This window comes from Caretta caretta, chromosome 9 (assembly GCF_965140235.1).
Source record: "Caretta caretta isolate rCarCar2 chromosome 9, rCarCar1.hap1, whole genome shotgun sequence".
Lineage (NCBI taxonomy): Eukaryota > Metazoa > Chordata > Testudines > Cheloniidae > Caretta > Caretta caretta.
In genome coordinates, this window is record NC_134214.1 from 63,585,723 (window position 1) to 63,605,962 (window position 20,240).

At 45.8% G+C, this 20,240-nt stretch overlaps 1 protein-coding gene across 2 annotated transcripts in view; it reads right to left on the reverse strand.

The window, feature by feature from the left end:
- GABRQ (gamma-aminobutyric acid type A receptor subunit theta) overlaps window positions 1-20,240 on the reverse strand; it is an 88,164-nt gene that overhangs the window by 50,229 nt on the left and 17,695 nt on the right. Inside the window, exons 2-3 of one of the 2 annotated variants that reach the window (XM_048865064.2) lie at window positions 18,989-19,109; window positions 6,635-6,702 (exon numbers count right to left, since the gene is read on the reverse strand). In XM_048865064.2, coding sequence (XP_048721021.1) covers window positions 6,635-6,682 — 48 coding nt within the window. In that variant the 5' untranslated portion in view covers window positions 6,683-6,702; window positions 18,989-19,109. The remainder of the gene's footprint in view (window positions 1-6,634; window positions 6,703-18,988; window positions 19,110-20,240) is intronic. The other variant, XM_048865063.2, reaches the window with a different exon arrangement.

Below are 20,240 nucleotides of genomic sequence, written 5' to 3' on the forward strand. Positions count from 1 at the left end.
GTGTGCACCCTCATCTCCCACGTTAAAATAAGGCTCAGTATTGTGCACTCAGCTAGCTCAAAAGCAGCTCGGTTTATAACTTGCACTGGGCACACGCTGCATACCGCCTGCATAGAGACTGTTGCCTTTGCCTCGTAGGAAGAAATTTGGCTTTCAAATAAGTTTCTACAGGTTGGAAAATAGCAGGCACAATACGTTAACTTCCTTAATTCAGACCGACATAGCGCAGTGTGCCTTCCGCGATGCAGTCGCTCTCACGAACAGATAGTGGAGTGTAGCATTGAGCAGTTATAAGAGAAGGCGGCCAGACCATATTCCCTGCCTTCAGGTTCAGTCCTGCATGGCACCTTGCCCCTTCCTACATTCTAATTGATTTTACTGCACACCTTCATCAAGCAGATGTACTACAAATATCCTATACATCGCACCATCTTCATGCACATCACTGGGAAATTTTTCCACAGGGAAGCTCCATCCTGACCCTTTCCCCTGCAACAATAACCCTCCCATAACTTTTCAACTTGTCACCTGCACCAAGGTTTATAAAATTTTAAAGCTAATGATATTACAAAAACTCAAACAATGATTTTTGCAGATGTAGGAGTGCATCCTGGGATGAATAAATTATGGGAGCCACAAGAAGTTGCAATACAGGGAGAGCAGCTGAATACGTAAACGGTGCTGTCCATGGTGCTTATATATTGCTTTTTGGGTTTGTTGTATTATTAAGCTTCACATTTTTGTATACTTCAGAGCAGGAGATCCAGTAGAAAAGTCACAGAGGGTAACTGTATTTTCTTTTTTCAAGCACAGATAGCTGGTTTGGGGTTCCCATCCTTACCGACTCCCATGCTCAGATAATATATGAATGGCTAAAGGGATTTTTATTAACTTCCTGATTATCTGAACTGTAGCATGAGAACACGTCGGAGGAATTTCATCTCCAAAAGTAACCTTCAGAGAAAGAGTTAGCGCCAGCCTCTAACTGATGGGAGTTAGGAGAGAAATTCTACCATAGATAGATTATTCCATAACTGTTGACTCAGGGTTTTTCCAACTCCCTCTGAAGCAACTGGTACTGGCCACTGTCAGATGATAGCAGAGTAAATGGACTCATGGGCTGATCCAGTCTGGCAATTTCTAGGTTTCCTAATGCCATATTACACTTCTGCCATACTCTACAAAATGACTCCACAGAAATGGCATTATGGAGCTCCACGTTCATCGTCTCCTAGTCACAGCTGGTTGGATAACATTTGGCAGAGAATTTATACAGCAAATTTCCTTTACCAATATTCACAGGCACTGGGTTTCCATTATTTGCCCAGCTCTGTTTTCAATGATTTCTAGATCAAGTGTGGTAATTTTATACGATTTTATTTTTCAGCCTTGCAAATCCATCTGGAGATCTGAGAGGGGTCAAACTAGACTCTTTCCTTTGCATTGTCACCTGTAATGAAGGCTGCATTTGGCTGGCAGAACCTTAATCAATACCTGCCTGGTTCGGCACATGGAATCCAGGACCGGTGTTCACATCAGTGTAAATGGTTGGAACTTAGCAAACAATCCTGTTAAACAAAGAAGAAGGCAGAATAAGCTCCTGCTCAGTCTTAGCAGAGTTGGCTCTGCAAGGCTAGGGGGAGTATGTAAGAATAAAACATTACTTTGGTGAGTAAAGTCAGAGGATAGGAGTCTGAATACATGCAGGGAGCAGCTCTGGTGAGCAGGAAGGGGTTATTTTTTCCACAGTCATTTTTCAGAGAAGTGCACTTTAATTATAATGTCACTGAGAAGATATTACAATTCCAGCAGTACAGCCAAGCATCTCTTGCACTAAGGCATGACTCCATCACTTCTGCTATAATATAGCACAGCATCTGGGAACCTCCAGCACCAACACACAACTTCATCTGCTCTAGCAAATCGACACCTGGGAGCCTCCAACCCTGAGACACAACTGCATTGCCTCTGCAACATTAGATAGCACAGCATCTGGGAACCTCCAGCACTAACTAACACACAACTGAATCTGCTCTACAAATCGGCACCGGGAAGCCTCCAATCCTGAGACACAACTGCATTGCCTCTGCTACATTAGAGCACATAGGAAACTCCACCCCCCGCCCTCCACCCCCATTCTGAGATATTACTGCATCATCTCCTCTGTATTACAACACTCAGAAAACTACTGTATCGCTGTAGGACAGAGCTGCATTACCTTGCAGCATTGTATCTGGCTGGAATCTCAATGAAAACTAACTTCTTGTGTAATACAGCACAGCATCCAGTAACCTCCAGTATTTACCACCATTCTCTCTGTGCCCGGTCTGCTGCAACCTGCAGCCCCAAGAGAGGGTAAACACAGCAAAGGGACCTGGCAGGTGAGGGGGCACTCTGATCACAGCAGCAGCACCCATTGTGCCAGAAAGGGATATTTGGGGATTAATTAATTATCCTACAAGGGGCAGTAATGAACAGCGCTCGTTGTGTAACAATAGAAGCTATCTGGTTTCCATGGCAACCGAGTCCTGCTTGTGGACTTTTAATTTATTCCTTGAACGGTTATTTCCTGATCTCAATGTCCTGAGAAATGCCTTGTTTTTCTTGCAGATATCCTTGTGCCCGGACCCACACTGATCTGAGACACTGATCTTTCCCCAGGGGGATTTGCTACCCAGCGCGGAGAACAAGAAGTCAAAACCTGCTCAGTGCAGAAACTCACATCACACAGGGAATAAAACTATCCCTGGCTCCCTTAATGTCTTCTTGTTAAGATGGCTCCAGTCTTCAACCCCTTTCAGAGCTGCCTCTCCTCTTCTCATTCTTTAAGTTACAGTGGCACTTCAAGGTCCTCATGTCAATTAGGATCCCATCATGCCAGACCCTTTACAGATATGTATCTAAGAGGTGCTGCTCACCCCACTTATAGTCCGAATTGACAAGCCAAAGTGTGGGAGGGGAAAACAGCAGCTCAGGAAAGTGACTTGACTGAGGTTTCCCTGCCGGTGAGTGGCAGAGACAGGCGTAACACCCAGGACTTCTGGTGCCCTGCCCACTGGACCAGACCATCTCCTTACTGGGTATACTTAGTGTGTCCATCAAGGGTACCACACTAAACCCAGTAAGAACCTGAGCCCCCAGCATATCCAGGGAGAAAGCTCCCACATTAAGAACGTGACATAATAGTCACAGCTTGGAAGAACGTCAGTCCAGTGAGTCTCGTAGAGCCAGCACAGGGGGGAAGAAATCTCTGCCAATGAGCTTCCCCAGCAGAACCAGGCATCCCCAGCATGGGCAGACACAACACTTCTCAGCAAAGGTTCCCCTCCTCCATACACACATGTGGAGAAATCACAGGAGAAAGCCACACTCTCAGAGCGAGAGTCTGAGTGGTTCATCAGGCACAGGTAGGAGACTAGTCCTGCAGAATATCATGTACAGGCAGGCAGGACACACTCCTAGGAGACAGCACATGAGGTACGCGGAATAGGCAGGAGCCAAATCCTGTCATACCCTGCATGGGAGAGAGAAATGCCCCTCCAGTGAGGACACGACAGACCCAACAAGGCAGGTAGGACAGTTCTCCTAAGAAGGGCTCATTGTACCCAAGGTGGGAAGCAGAGAGCCCCCATCTATCCTGGTATGGACCGGCCATAGCCAGCGTAGATAGGTGGAGAGCCCTCTCATGTAGACTCAGCACAGATGCGATCAGCGCCAGTCTGCCAGTGGAGACGCTACAGACATGGCACAGAGGTGGAAGGCCTGCTCTCCAGGAGCGGGCTGAGCTGACTGCATTTGGCAGGATGACTGCATCAGGTTGAGGGGTGGTGTTAGCACAGTGGGAGGAAGAATGGTCCAGTGATCCAGATGCAGAAGGCCTAGATTCAATTTCCTGCCATGGATGTAGGGCAAATCATGCAGGCCCAGATTCTCAAAGGCACTTTGGCACCTAACTTTCAGTGCCTCCATTCCCCACCTAACAGGGGGTGATAGCACCATCCCATCTCACAAGAGAGTTGTGAGGAGACATACATTAAAGACTGTGAGGTGTACAGTATTGGGGGTCAGAAACCTATACTGGAATGTGAGTTTGTCCCACAAGACAAGCTGTTAGAAGTGCAATGAAAAGTGTATGTGCCACTTGGAAGGCTGAGGGTTGAACTGCAGGGAAATCTAACTTGTCCTGGACAGATCCATGGCAAACCCAGGCCTCAATGCAGCACTCCAAGGCTTTACTGTGCAAGAACTTGCAATGCAAATGGTTTCATCTGAGAACATGGACACACCATGAACTAAATTCAGCCCTGATGCAGATGAGTGCAATTCCCACTCAACTCAACAGAGCTGAATTTGGCCCAAGCTGTTCCAAGCGTAGAGAAGATTTGAAACAGAAGTGTCCCCCCTCTACTCCTAAAAGTCCCACTTCCCACACACAAACCAAGAGCAGGAGCACTGGTGGGCACTGAAATCAGACAGGAGTGTCCGACACAGAGAAACAGGGCAGGAGCATTGGGACACAAAGGTTTTAATTCTCTTCATTGGCCAGGGAGCTCTAGGTAAGGCTGGGGTTCTTCTACATAGTTCAGAACCGAGAGAACAAAAGAACAACCTCCAGTGAATGTCTCCTTCACCCTTCCACCAAACACAGCCTTTCAAAAGCAGCAGGTCCAGAAGAAAAGCTTCCTGGGGGTGACCTCAGGGCAGATAGAGGGCCTTTTTCCTCATAACTCAGCAATTAGTTGTCCTTTGTTGAATGCCCACAGGGCTGGATGCTCAGCGATCCCATTGCTAAACAGTCACCAGGCCCAACTTCCAGCATGTGGGGAAGAAAACATGGGGGAGATACATGCCTCCCACACTCAGTCCATTGACCCCCCCCCCCCCGGATCAGCTCATCTGGGGTCAGGAATCTCTTTCCTGACCAGGGAGAGACGCACCAACCCATTAGTCTGACGTTAAACCCACCCAGCCCATCTCAGCACAGGCATCTCCATCTCTGGCAGCATATTCTTGTTTCCAGACAGTCTCTGAAACACCATAAGGCAAGTTTCAGAGTAGCAGCCGTGTTAGTTTGTATCTGCAAAAAGAAAAGGAGGAATTGTGGCATCAAATAAATTTGTTAGTCTCTAAGGTGCCACAAGTACTCCATTTTTTTTTTTTTTTTTTTTACTGTAAGGTAAGTGTTCGAAGCAGCAGTCATTGGACACATGCTGACTTGTAATGCCACCGCTGGACCTGTGATGCTGGAAAAGAGCAGCAAACAAACACATCTGCTCTTTGGAGGTCTAACCACTAAAGGCTAGCAGAAATGTCTATGATGCCCAGGAAAGGTCCCCCGCCATGCTCTTGATGGAGCATTTGATACAGTTAAACCAGCAGGCATTCTCTTAGAGATGCTCATCTAAGAGCCCTAACAGACAGTAGCAAAGAACTCACAGCGTTTTAGCAAGTCTACACTATAAAATTAAGTCAACCTAAGTTATGCCAATGCACAGTCATCAAAATAATGGAATCGGTTTTGCACGTCCACACTACGCTCCTTGTGTCAGCGGTGCCTGGCTTCACCAGGAGCGCCTGCATCAATTTATCTGCCAGCGTGGGAACACTGTGGCACGGCTTCTGAAAGGCAGCAACAGCTGATGTCAAAACGCAGTGTCTATACTGACACTGCACTGACCTAACTACATCAACCCATGCACTATGCCTCTTGGTCGGTGTAGTGGGCAAGTTACATCGGTGGGAGCTACAGTTTAGTGTAGAAGTTTGCAGCTTATGTTGACCTAACTCTGCTTTATATCGATCTAACTCTGTAGCGTAATCAGGGCTCAGTGCTGCACAGATATCCAGCCAGAATAGAGGTGCTCATATAGGTAGTAGATCTTTAGCAGAAACCTAGCAGCTTTACCTGCATTCACCCAATGATCTGAGACACTACAGAGGCAAAATCCACTATCAAGAATGGGGTGTACATACATGCCAGAGATCCCTCACATGCTGGAATATAGGGTTTATTTCAGCATCATCTTGCAATCTGGCTGAAGCTGGACAGCAAATATCATGTACATTCTCAGTGGCGCAGGTCTGCTGGAATCATGAATCATGGGGAACGAGGAGTGAGGCACACAGAACCAAACCATTACATGTGTCATACTGAGAGAGGAACACGTTCCTTTGGAGAGTAGGAAGGGATGTTAGATATCCTTACCCTTGCCTGCCCCCCTCCCACTCCACCCCCATTCTTTGTTTTGGTCCTGCTACATACACAGCAATGGCACATGAACACTTTACATTTTATCCAGGAAGAACCTTAATCACTTTACTCTGCATATCCCACACCTGCCACAGAAATGCAACTACCTCTGGAGTGGAATATGAAAGACATTCTGCACCACCAATAATGCAACACCATTTTGGGAGGAGAAATGAAGAATAACTGCAGAAGGAATGCAGGGAAGCCAAACTTAATTACACACACTGGAATTTAGCCACCCTTCCTATGTTAGCCCCCAAACTCTTGCAAAAAAAAAAAATTACTCCTGTCGCTCTAATGACTCTGAGTAGTCACGGCTTTCGATTTCTCTCTCACCAGAAGATAGGTAAAGTTTGTGGGCTTTTTGCTTCTTTTTGGACTTACCATGTTGACTTCTGAAATCTGGTCAATGCTGGAGATATGGATGCTCATTCCCACTGTAACAGGGTTACCTGAAACACAAAGGGCCCGGGTTAGAACAGTACAGAGCTCCGGTCGAACTACCCCTACGCCGCAGTGCAGCTTACTGGGCAATGAAGTTACCAATGGAAAGTGAACGTACACGCTCCACTGGGTTGAAAGGCTTTCCACATCAACAATACCCAATTTACTAGAGAAAAGGTGGATTTTTCTAACTGCTCCCCCTGCAAACTCACCCTGGGAACTGAGAGAGAAGCTGGATTCTTTCCTTCATCACTACTAATTCACTTCTACAGACCAAATGATGCCCTCACTGACACCTGTGTAGCCCCACTGCCTTTCAGTGCTGCCCCCAGTGATACCTGTAGGATCCCACGCCCAGCCACGGACTTGCATAGGTGTAACTGATTGGCCATGTAACTGGAATGTAGCAAACAAGCCGGCCGCTGCGGCACCAGAGGGACTAGACTCTAGCTCATTCCCTCTTCACGGAGTCGGCTCCGCAATGCTAACCATTTTTAAACCGTATGTTATGCAGATAGCAGACAGGCCTCTGGACACACAGGGAGCAGATCTGTGGAGGAAGCTGATGCCGTTTTTCACAGTCACATCTCCGGGCAGAACTGCCCTTCAGTTCATCGTCAAACTTAATCTGCTTGGCAACAAGGTACCGTCTTGCTCTGCCCCCATGGCCAATGAGCTGTGTGGACACCTTCTGGTGTGTTTTTGCTGACTAAGTGGTTAATTGGGATATCCCCTTCCCCAGGAGGCTTCAGTGACCAAGCCACCCTCACCTGTGGATAAAGAGCCAAAGCCTGACTGGAAAGTATGGAATGGGGGTGTGACAAAGAGCCTAACTTTCCCAGGGTTGCAGAAATGTCCCTTCCCCTGGCACATAACCCCTTGTTACCATATACAAAATAAAAGTCCTACTATATTCTACACTGCTAACCCCATATGGCAGGATTTCAAACTGCAGTGCTTTAACCCAATACCTTAGTGCTCTCTGTAAGGACAATGCTTCTAACACTGGATTTGTGCCTATAGGTGAGTAAATGTGATGTTGCTGGCTATCAGCTAGGCCCACAGAGAGAAAAAAGAACCTGCTACTCTAACTGTGGCCAGCTAGAGGAGACCCTCTGTCTGTTAGGTGATCAAAGTCTTAGTGGGTTCTAGTCTCCACCTCCATCCAAACCCCTCTGAGTGGGCACCATCCCCAAGAAATCAATCCCCTCTTCTTGTGTGTGTTTTACTGAGTGATTTGTTGCACGATTCCAGAAGAGGAGGGGAAGGAAATTTTGCCACACACCATGTTGACTTTTCCTTCAAGTCATTAGCAGCTCCAAGCGCTGAAATATTTACAGATAATCACAAAATGACTAAAAAAATAATTAGCAAATGGGGGGGACCCATCTAAACTGGAAATGAAAAGATGTATTAATTGTGTGTTACCAGAAATAGGAAAGTAGTGTCATTAAGGCTTCCTTGTGATTGGGTGTACTGTTACTGAGACCCTATGCCTGTAAATTAGACATTATCCTTTAATGGGATATGAATAACACTTAAAACATCAGAATCAATAACTACTGTAGTTAGGACCTCCTATGCAAATCTCCTTAAAGAGACAGCGCAGTATGTTTTTCCTCACTGACTCAGAGAGCTTGTTGGACATTCTGCAGCAGGGAGCAGCCATTCACACTGCAGTGCTGGACTTTAAAATATACAGACAGCAGACTGATGGCCGTTTGTCTGAAATGAGTGGGTGGGTTCTCAGTCTGATGTCTTCCCAACTCAGAAAACCAACACCACAGGGGGGCACTAACTGACCAGCCCGTGGTTGGCAAGCACAGAGCTGACCTGCCAGCCTCACCTTTCAAGCTGAGTGAAGTGTGAAAGGTGTAGCCGGCCTCAGCAGAGACAAGCCATGTTAATTTTTAAAACCCTTTCAGTCTTAATCACACAGGTGCTATTAGGAGCACAAGGAAAGGCTTTATAAGAAAAAAAATCATTCTCTTATCAGTTTCCTGATACTATTTTTTATTATGAGAGCACCAGTTAAAATCAGGGCCTTACTGTCCAAGTGGTTATACATTTGCATAGCAAGACATAGTCCCTGCCCCTAGAGCTTATCATATAAATAGACAAAGGGTGGGAGAGAGCCCAGAGAGTAGCCCAAGGTCACACAGCAGGTGTGTGACAAAGCCAGGAATAGAAGGCCAGGTTTTCTGAGTCCCTAGTCTTATGTGCCATCCAATGGATTATGCTGCTTAAATCTAGCAGAGAAAGGTCTAACACAATCCAAAGGCTGGAAGATAAAGCTAGACAAATTCAGATTGGAAATAAGGTGTAAATTTTTAACGATGAGAGTAATTAACCACTGGAACAATTTACCAAGGGTCGTGGTGGATTCTCCATCAGTGGTAATTTTTAAATCAAGCTTGGATGTTTTTCTAAAAGATCTGCTCTGGGAATTATTGTGGGCAGCTCTCTGGCCTGTGTTATACAGGAGGTCAGACTAGATGATCGCAATGGTCCCTTCTGGCCATGGAATCTATGAGTCTATGCTTCTTCTCCCTCCAAAGGTCCTACCACTGCCACCAAGAACCCCGTCTTCCTTCCCCTTCCCCTCCCGCCCCCACATACACACTGACAATTTTTGTGGTTTTACAACCAAGTTTTTGCCATCTAAAAATATATATGTTTCTCTCTCATGTTGCCACATGAAAGACCCACAGAAACAACAAAGGAAATTGACTGACTATAAGGGGAAACTGACAATGACGCTACACAAAGAGCTGTCAAACGCACAAAGTCTATCTAATCTAATCTAGCTGTCTAGGCATTTATGCCACGCTCATCACCATGGTATCTGAGAGCCTGAGGTCACACAGTGACTCAGTGTCAAAGCCATGAATAGAATCCAGGATTCCTGACTCCCAAATCCCTGCTCTAAGAAAGACAAGTGATGGATTTAAGATCCACAAAGCGCCACTTCCAACTGAGCTGAGCTTAGCACAGCTTCTATTTGCTCAGTCAGAGAGAGATCTCCGGCTCACACCGGTGTGAGTGGCTGCAGAGACCATCCGGCCTGGTCACTGGAATGCCAAGTGGGAGATGTCACTAATTGCTTGAGGCCACCAGCTTGCAGACCCAACAGTTTAAGAAGCCTGCGTCCTCCTTTGAAAATACAAGATGAAGGTTTATGGGGTCTGTCTCCTAGGGGGTTTGGGAAGCAAGTGTGAAGTCTGTGCACAGAGAGTATGCCTGAGTCATATCAGAGCGGGCAAGGGATGGAGGGGAGCTGCCAGAAGCAGGGGGTTACAAAGTGGCTAAAGATCTGATCCTGATACCCTTGCTTTGGTTCAGTAGTACTTTAACCCACATGAGAAGCCATTGGCTATTCGTACACCAAGATATTATTCAACATCAGAATTTGCCCCTATGGGCTTACTCAGGTGTTTATTGTGAAGTGGATGACACACCCAGGCAGGGGAATGAGAATCCCTCTCACATCCCTGAACGAGCTACCTGCACCTTAAGGCTAGCACACAGCGCTAAGCGCCCACTCACTCCAGCCCCTCATGAGGGAGTGGCAGGGGTGGGGTGGGGAATGAATGCAGCCTTGCCTTGCCCCCCTCCCAGTGCACCATCCAGCACAACTGAGCTCGTATGGGGGTAATGGGCTATTGGTAAAGTCTGGCAACAAATTACTCCCCTCAACACTAGGGAATGGAAGAAGCCAGGAGAGGCTGGTGTGTCACTGAGGTAGCAAAGGACGGTGAGGTCCAGTCGGCAGGGCAGCGGTCTGTTACTCAGGAGAGCTGTGGTCAATCCCTGGTGTGGCCATGGTGAAGGCATTTCACTTTCTCTGTTCCTGGGGTTCCTGTCCTGGCCTTTGCAGGACTTACCTATTTAGGTTTCAATTTTGTCAGGGCAGGTACTATTTCTCACTATATATTTGTGCTGCACCAAGCACAATGGGGACCGGTCTCTGCTAGGGCCACTAGATGTGACTGTAAATTGGCTCATTTCATCTTCTATCTACCATCAATGCCCAAGCTTTGAGTGAAGTGTAAATAAACAAAAATAAACAAAGGACATCCATTGTGGACAATAAATACAGCTCCGCCAATGTTCATAATCTCAGGTGTGATTAATACAAAGGTAAAGGATTTTAAAAAAACATTATCTGTGTCACTTTTTGGCTAATAGGGAGGTCCCTGGGCTACTTTATTTGAGTTTGGGTGGTGGAAGCAGACCCAATATTCATGGCGTTTGTGGATGTTATGATGCTCTCTGACCTGTGCCATCTTTAATAAGGGGAAATGTTTCTACGTGAAAAAGGATTCCATCCACGTGGCAGAAATTGAGGTGATGCCACTTTCACCAGTGAGTAGCATCTTTTCCATGATGAAGGATAATTGCAAATTTCCCCACAATTGCTCCCAGGGGAAAAATTCCCCACTTCCCATCATCAGTGGAGAAATCTCAGCTGTTTTGCAGCAAAAGCAGCTTATTGCCTGTGACAACTGTATTGGGGGGAAGGGAGAAAAAGACTCTGAAAAACTAAAATTCAAGGCAAAACCAGAACAAATGAAACCGGCAAAAAAGGGATTTTATAGTGACAGAATATTGTTACTCTATGACAGCTGTCCAGTGACTTATGTGATAGCAAATTAGTAGCATTGCCAAAACTCACAGTTATAGTGTGACTCTCACAATATTTTGTTTTTTTAAAGCCTCAGCTCCTGGAGTCTTATATGATTATATGAGAATCTGATATTTCATTAAAAAAAAAGTTTCTAGACCTTACTGTTGTGGAGAAAAGCTTGAACATGTGTCCCTGAAAGATTCAGGAACGAGAAGGCAAATGAAAAAGAACTCATTTGTTGGATTATTTATTGAAATCTCATGATTTTTTAAAGTCAATTTTGTGATTTTGGGGAGCCTGGCTCAGGCTTTACAAACATGTGCGGTTGGCAATACTGAGTTTAGTTGGTTTCTACATTTCCTAGAGGATGTGTGTCTACCTCACAAAACCCACACTGAGGGATGCACAGCGAAGAACCTCATGGGACTGATCACCCCCTGGCTCCTCAAGCTTCTCCCTTCAGTCAGGAAGTAGCACATGTTGATAGGGCAGCACAGGCCTTCTAGTGCTGTAACTGGCCTGCAGATGAATGAAGGATTTTGCCCTCTGGGCTGTCTTGCACAGCATTAGAGCCATGCACAGAAAAGAAAGGAGACAATGTGATTGGTGTTTAGGATTTTTCAGCACAGTTCTGAACTGGACCAAGACATTTTCTGCTCAGGGATCCTGCCTATGGAACATCCTCCACGCGCAAGTCTGGCAGAGTCCCTCAGTAGCTGCATCAAAGGCTAGCTTTCTAATCAGACCAGTTTGGCTTTGACCATGATGGGCTCCCACTCTCATGGGTAGGTTTACCTCTCTTTGCCATCCCCTCCTTTTCTCAGGCAGAGTGTTCAGCCTATCTGGGGCCACTGGACCTATATATAGGAGAAGACTGTGCCTAGCCCTGAAGGGACATAGGCACAAGTAGTTTCTCCCCAGGTTCCTCAGGGTAACTATCCAGAATAACAATCTTTGTTCCAAGTGCTCAGGATTCAAGGAGCCTGACACAGGGCTCCAGAAACAGGCTGGGGCCAGATCAGGATCATGTTCCACTCCCAAATGGCTGGCAGAGCTGTACCAGTGGAATGCAGGCTGCACCTTGTGAAAGGTCATACCAGTTGGTGCTACTCTTTGCATTTCTCTTCTGGCCCCAAACACCTTGTGGTGCATGCAGCTATGATACTGAGATGCCCTTTTTCTTTGCACTTGCACCTTTATATTTATAAGGACCCTGCCTCTGTTCAGAGACAGCTACTATTTTGTTCTTGGAGTTTCTGCAGCCTGTTGCAGAGGAGATGCACACACTGCGCTCTCTCTCGCTCTCTCTCTCTCTCTCTCTCATGGAGGCTTTACTTTGATTCTTTCTCGTCATTGTTTTCCATAATCGTACATAACCGTTATGTTAGATGGATGGTGTATGCTTTGCTCTTTATGTGTGGAAATAGAAAAATTTCCCTGAGCCATTCTGACTGTGTGCGGACAGGTATCAGTATATTAGAGACAATATCCCACAGGTAATCATAGATTACAGAGCATGGCTCACATTCCGCACTATATTATGAATGAATGAAGTGTCACTAGTGCTGATCTCCATTAGGGTCCAATGACCATAACACTCACCACTATTACACAACCTGGCCGAAAAGGTCATGGGCTGAGCGCACCTTATAACAAAGGAATGCTATACTACCAGCCTAATAATGGGCACCCTGGAGTGTCTTTTTGCTTTTATAATATGGGATGGCTGTAATAAAGGGGATTGTTAATTAATGCCATTTATCTGTATCATGGTGGTGCCTAGCGGCCCCAATCCAGATCAGGGCTCCCTCATGCTAGGTGCAGGACAAACATTTATTAAAAGACAGGTCCCTGCCCCACAGACAAACCAGCAGTAACAGACAGACAACATAGAGTTAGTTCAGAAATGCTTGACATGCCCCCAAAATAGTTTTATGGCTTAGCATTTGGGGCAGAGGTGCCTGAGCATCAGAAGGGGTTATTATTGGTTGTGGAGCAGGATAGCTGACCATGTGCCAGGAAAACAGAAGCAAAGTGTTTTGGGAACTGATTTCATCCTGTGTCTTTCTGATTTGTGGTGACGTTTAGAAGCAATGAGTTCAGCTGGGTCACTTAAGCACCTGCTTAAACCTTGCCAACACAATCAAACTTTAAATACACATTAAACCATCCCCAACCCCTTTTCACCTGTTTTTATTCCCTCTGCATTTGTGTGACTCACAGCCGACCTCGCCACCATCCCCCCAGCCTATCGCAAAGCACACAGTTAGCTTGCCGTACCAGCGCAACAGCCAGAAACATCAAACATCTACAGAGGTTGATATCAAAGCACTCCCTCCAGCATTCCTGTCAGAGTCTGCCCCTGTTCCTAGCAGGCCAGGCCTTACCCCACACTACACTGGTCTGGGCACGGGGCAAAAAATACCTGTGAATCAGCACATGAGGGCTAGATTGCAGGTTTAGATTGCACATTGCCAGGTGGGGGATGAGAAGGCCCAGAGCAGGGAGATGGGGTGGGGGGGAAAGGAAGATTGCCCCATTCTTGTCTTGCTGTGATGTCCTGGCTTTGTGTGTTTAGGAGTGAATGTAGTGTTGCCTTCAAGTGGCTGGGGGCAGAGACAGGATAAGGGACTTACTACTGCAACTACCTAAGAAAATTCTCTTTTAGCTCAAGTGCTAAAAACATGCTTTTTTGGAGCTGAAGGAGTATCCTGGCCCACATGAAGAGTTTGCCATGGTCATATTTCCATGCCGAAGTCAATACCAGAGGTCAGATCTTGGGTCGGGGTTCTAAGCAAAGGGTCAGAATCCAAGTCAGAGCCACAGTCTTTGTGGTCATGTGCCAAACAACAGAACTCCAGTGTTGACAGTGGGGTAGAAACCCCACGGATTTGGGGAAGGGCAGGGTAATGAATCCACATGTTGCAGAAAAGCCCATCCAATTACTACCTAAAATCACACCTCTTCCTGGGGAGCCAGGGCCAGGTGCCTGTTCCTTCAGCTCCAAAAACACAGGGTTATAGCTACTGCAGTGTGGCAGTATCTACTGCCTGATGGCTCTGCTGACCTGCGTTTGAGTCCTGCTGATCCTTATTGGGATGGGGGACGGAATGTCTCCTTGCACCCACTCCCATCTAGTCACACCTCTGTCAGACTAAGCACAGTATAGCCCTGAGTGATGAGGCTAATGATGAGTTCCAACTGGTGCTGTTCTACTCTCTTAACAGCATGGCTTTTGGCCAGTAGCCAATCAGATTGCTCAATTTGCACAACTCATTTAATAAGGAGGAATATTAGAGATGTCCCATGGGAAATGGAAAGTTAGAGTGCGCCGTTTCCAAGATACAGTGGAGTATTGCATGGGGTTTGAGGGAGTAATTAGGAATCACATAACAAAACGGCATCTTCTGTATATAATCGTGCCATGTTTTTGCTGCAGTCCTCTCAGGTCTCACAAGCTAAGAGAGGCTTGGGCTAGCTGGGTACTCATACAGAAGAAGATTTCTGTGGAAAACCTGAGTGTACATGCATTGAACCAATTGCTCAGCATGGAGATAGGAGGCACTGCATGGCTGGCTGTGCCACCTTTGAGCTGAGACATAAAACTGACCACTCGTACTCATTAATATCCCCTTGCATTCTTTCCAAGTGGACAAGTGTTAACCTTGTTGTGATGGCCAAATTCCAACAAGCTGTTGACCTAAATTTCCCCTGCAGATTTGAATGGATACACTATTTTTCATTTCCTGTCCTCAAGTGTTGCTGTGCACTGTTGAACAGCTGATATGTTTCACCCCAGAGAGGGTAGCATTGCAGTTGTGGGTGAAGTGAACCCTATATTAGTTTGCAAGGCTCTGCTGTGGGATCCTTCTGAAGGCGAGATGCCATGGTGGTATAAATCTAACAATCATTATTTTGTTAATGTTCCAGGGAAAGCCGGAAACTAGAGAATGCCATCCACTGCAATGAGGCGCAGTGGATTACAGAGGCTATCCCATGGGCATTTTTAATGGATTAGTGGGGATTAAAGTGGGATATTGTGACTATCCCATGGAAATTTGGAAGTTAGAAAGAACAATCAATTGGCTGCAATAGACTACAAAAGCCGTCCCGTGGGTATTGACGGATTATAGAGGAAGTTAGATCAAGGTTGATTTTAAAAGATGGTGTTAGGCAAATACCTGAGCTGAATAAAAACAAGATATCAATTGTGCAGGCTTAAAACAGAGAATGAAAAGCAGCAGAAAGCAAATTAACTCTGGGGAATTCCTTTGCAAGCCCCCAGGTCATCCAGGCACTCATTCAGCAAGGTACCTAAGCACATGCCTCATTGCAACATGCCATCCCATTGATTTCACTGGGCCTATTAACATGCTTAAAGTTAGACATGTGCCTAAGTACCTTGGGCCAGGTGTTCAAAGGTGTTTGGACACCTAAAGATGTGGCGAGGCACCTAGCAGGATTTTCAAAAGGGCGTAAGCAGTTTACACACCTACCTCCCATTGAAGGTCATGCTGTGTATACTGAGAAAGGTTGTTGTCCCTCAGATTTTCAATAAGGTCCCAGGGCTTCACCCTCCATGCAGGTAAAATACAGGCAAATATACCACTGTTCTAGCACATTTCCTAGGGCTCGATTAAATTATAAGCATTACGGGAGTATGTCATTCCAGCATCCAGAGGACTGGAGAAGTTTTCCTTTGGATCACAGGGTGCTGTTGATCAATTGGATCACTATCGTCCGTCTGTTACGTAATGCACCCTTTGCTGTGCTCTTTGGGTGCCACTGGCTGAGCCAAGAGGCATTGGGCGTCAGATTTCCAGCACAGCTCAGCTCTCATTTCAGCACCTAAATAAGGGCCAGATTTTCCAAAGAGCTCAGCCCATTGGGCACAAGTAGGTAGGTGCCTATATGGGAGCCAATCTCTTCTGTCAATCTGGCCCCAGCTGCAGGTGCTGAGCTGAGTTCCTTTGGAAACCTGGCCCTCGTTTCCTATGGGAGGCTCTGCCACACTCCCAAGGAGGGGCAGAACAGTAAACATTTCACAAGGGCAGCTATCCCTCCATGCTGTTCCCTCCTCCTTTATGTCACTCATCCATCACAATACAGGGGACCGTGTGACTCCTTCGACAGATGAAGATCGCGGATGCTGGCACAACAATCCAAACCCAGATGATGGGATAAGGGAAAGAAGGCGACGACAGGGAACTGTGTTACACCACCTACCCCATCTCCACCTCAGGTCAGCAGGGGGAAGACAGCAATGGGAGCAGCCTTGAACCTGGGTCTCCATCATGGATTTGCAACTCATCTCACAGTTGAAAGCTGGGTTTATTTTCAGGCTCTTGTGTCCCTTATTATAATTATTTATACAACTGCAGTGCCTAGCTATCCAGAAGGAGAGAATGTCACCAATTGGCAAGATGGCAGCTGCATTCACCAGCTGAAACAAGGTTTAGATTTAGAAAATCTTCAACTTAAAGACCAAACAATGAATGTTCCACTCCAATGTTATTTCCGTCTTCCCATGTGGGTGTGAAAACTGGAAAGCCAGCCAAGGGACAGACGGACGTCTAAATGTCTTCGAAAGCAAATGCCTCAGAAAAATACTCGGTATTAGATAGAATCTAACAAACACTAAAAGCCATCAACAACCCCATTCTCTCCAAAGTTATTCAGAAAAAAAGGTGGAAATGTCTGGGACGCATGTTAAGAATGAAGCCAGAGCATGTGCCATAACAGGCGTGCCACTGGGCAGCTGGAGGGACACACAAAAGTGGCTGACCAAAAGAATCTCTGTTGAACAGTGCCCAGATAGGGAAAACTTAAGGAACTTAACATAGAGGACATGCAAACAGCAGCCCAGGACAGACAGGATGGCAGGGCTTTGCTTGTGCCCTAAGTGACATCTGACCACACAGGAAGGATGCAGAGTGCTTAGATCAAAGCCTTATTGTGCTAGATGCTGTACAAACATATGAGGCAGTCCCTGACCTCAAGAATTTACAGTTTAAATAGACAAGACAGATAATGGGTGAGAGGAAGGCAGGGTGGCTGTCCCCACATTACACACAGGGAACACAGGCATAAGGAGATTCACGCCCTGATCCAACCTTTTGAAATCAATCAGGCCCTCTGTGACTTGCCCACAGTCACACAAGAAGTCTGGGGCAGCAGCAGAAAGTGAAACCCACAAGACCATCCTTGCTCCATCTGGCTCCTGTGCGAGCAGGGCTCTTGAGGATTTCACTACCCTGCTGGCTCACAAGAATGAAATTGCAGATGAGGGAAATGTGTCTGATGAAAAGCACATGTACTCATGTGACATGCATGTCCAAGTCTGCAAAGCAAACCAAGGCCGATGGGTCTACTTATCAGCCCTGACTAAGTCCTCACATATTTTCATGCAAGCATGTAGAATCATTCCTTGACGTTTAATCCAACATAAAAAGTATTTATTTTTTTAAAAATTCACAGAGAAACTTTATTTTAAGATAATTTAGTGCTGGATGAAGAGCCCTAGAGACTGAATTCATCTATTTAGCCACAGAATGGACAGCAGCTGTGAAATCTGCCCCCATATTGCCCCGTCAACATGCCTTAGTCTTATGATTACCTTTAAAGGTCATAGGGGAAGTTGGTCTATGTGATTGATTCATTCCTTAACTTATTTCCTTCAGATTGTCAACACAGGAGCCAATCGATACCAAACATGAGCCAATCGATACCTGATATCAACCAGCAACTATTAATCAATTAACAGTTGTCATTCACTGTTAGATCAGGACTGGATTTGAACCCAAGACCTATTGGTGGGAAAACATTTGTGCATATTACCAAGCCCTGAGCCATCCAATCCCTTAATGCAAAGTGAGCTGAACCAAATTAATTGAAATAGGTTAATGCAAACACTTTGGTTGATATCAAATCCATTACCCCATTATGAAACACTGCAAATATTTGTAACAAGAAAATCTGTTGACTTGTCATATTTATCAAAGGGGCAATGGGAAGGTATTTTTTCCTTTTTTAAATTTTTAATGAAGAAATCACACTTCCTATTCATTGTTCACTCACTCTTCTCTTTTACAGGATACCACTAGCTCCAGCTCCTACATTTATTCCAATCCAGCACACGCAGAACGGAACAGTAGCACAACTTGACGGCTGAGAACCTGCCAGTTTTCTACAAATACAGACATGTGGGCCTGGGTTCTCAGGAATTGGTTGGTGATTTGGGGGGCTCCAACTGCGGTGTTTGCCAAACTGAGATACCATCAAGAGGGCTGATTTTCAGAAAGTGTTAAACCCCAACTCCTGAAAGTCAGTGTAAGCCAATGAGCCAACTCACTGTCAGATAAAGCTCCCAAGAGTGGCAGAATTTCAGTCCCTTTCTTCAGGGTTGTCATTATTTAACGTTATGAACTCAGCTAAATCATCCACGGATTCTATAGCTCCTTCCTGAAACCCAGCACCTGCTCCTGGCCTTTCCCCATTACACCTGCTCTCTACAGGTATCTCCTACCAGACCGTCTACCTGTCTGAGACAGGGAACCCTTTGTAGGTCCTTCCGCTAACCCCGCATTTTCCTTTCTAACTGAGCAGGCTCCCACTTATAGGGTGCACTGCCTCTGAGCTATCACATGATCATTGGTCACTTGACTCACCAGTTGGCCAGAGACCTGAAATAGGGCGCTGGATCGTGTGTGTGTCTGCACCTCAGAACTGTCAGGCCCCTGTACGATGCAGCATTGCCAACCCCGAACATTCAAAAATCATGAGCCAGGCCTGAAAAAATCATGAAACTGGTTTAAAAATCATGAGATTATCTTAGAAATCATCAGATTTTTTAAAAAGAATAATAAATTTGGGATTATTTTTCTTCGCCTTCTGATGTCTGAACCTTTAGGGTGCACTCAGCTCATATTTTCCACCTTTTCTCTACAATCTATAAACTTTTTATTTTAATGAAAGTGGCAGTTCACCCCTAATCACTTGACTCCAGGACCTGGGGCATTAAGAAAAACACCAAAGATTATGTGACTTGTGCTAAAATCACAAGAGTAAGTAACAGTGAAGGGGATTCAAGATGGACACCCAGAATCTCTAGTCGCTTTTGAAAGCATCCACCCCCAGGGTGCTGGTATTAGGGTCATTTCAGCAGAGATTTGCCTTACATAAATGTCCTGAAAATTGAACAGCCTTTTCACAAAATCCACTTGCCCAGCCTTTGCCACCACAACTGAGGATAACAAAAGCAACTAACGGTATGTCACTTGCCCATCAAAAGAATTACTTGCCTGGGGTGCATGGGTGATTAGGGTTTTGTAAGGCAGATATATGTAGCCATCTTCTACAGTTCATCAAAGTGATTAGCACACACTATTAATCCAGGTGCCTTTCAAATTCTGCTCCAACTTCAAAAAATGGCACTGAGTTAACAGTGTGCAAAAACCAGAAACACATATGTAAAACTCCTGTTTTACGTCCTACTTCTGTCATCAAATCTCCCCCAATCCCCAAAACTTCCTTCCCAGGCTGAGACAATTCTGCCGAGCTCCTCTCATTTCTGGTAAACACCAAAGGAGCTGTTCACTTCAGTGATTAATTGTATTCCCCTTTTAATATTTCTGCTGACATCAGACTCTGGAATTAAAGGAACTCCGGCTCAGATTCTGGATGGCAACAGGGAGTATTAGTCCTCCCCTTCCCCCCTTTGTTCTCGCCAAAGATCTGATTCAGAGCTCACTGTAGTCAACAGGAGACTTTCCATTTACTTCTATGGGCCTCTAGTCTCCAGCTAACTGGAAGTGCCTATTGTGTGCCTTTCTCCAAACCACTATCAACACTTTTCTAGCACAAGGAACACAGGTAATATGAGACCCTGTTCTGCCAAGCCTTGGGCAAGCAGGTCTTATT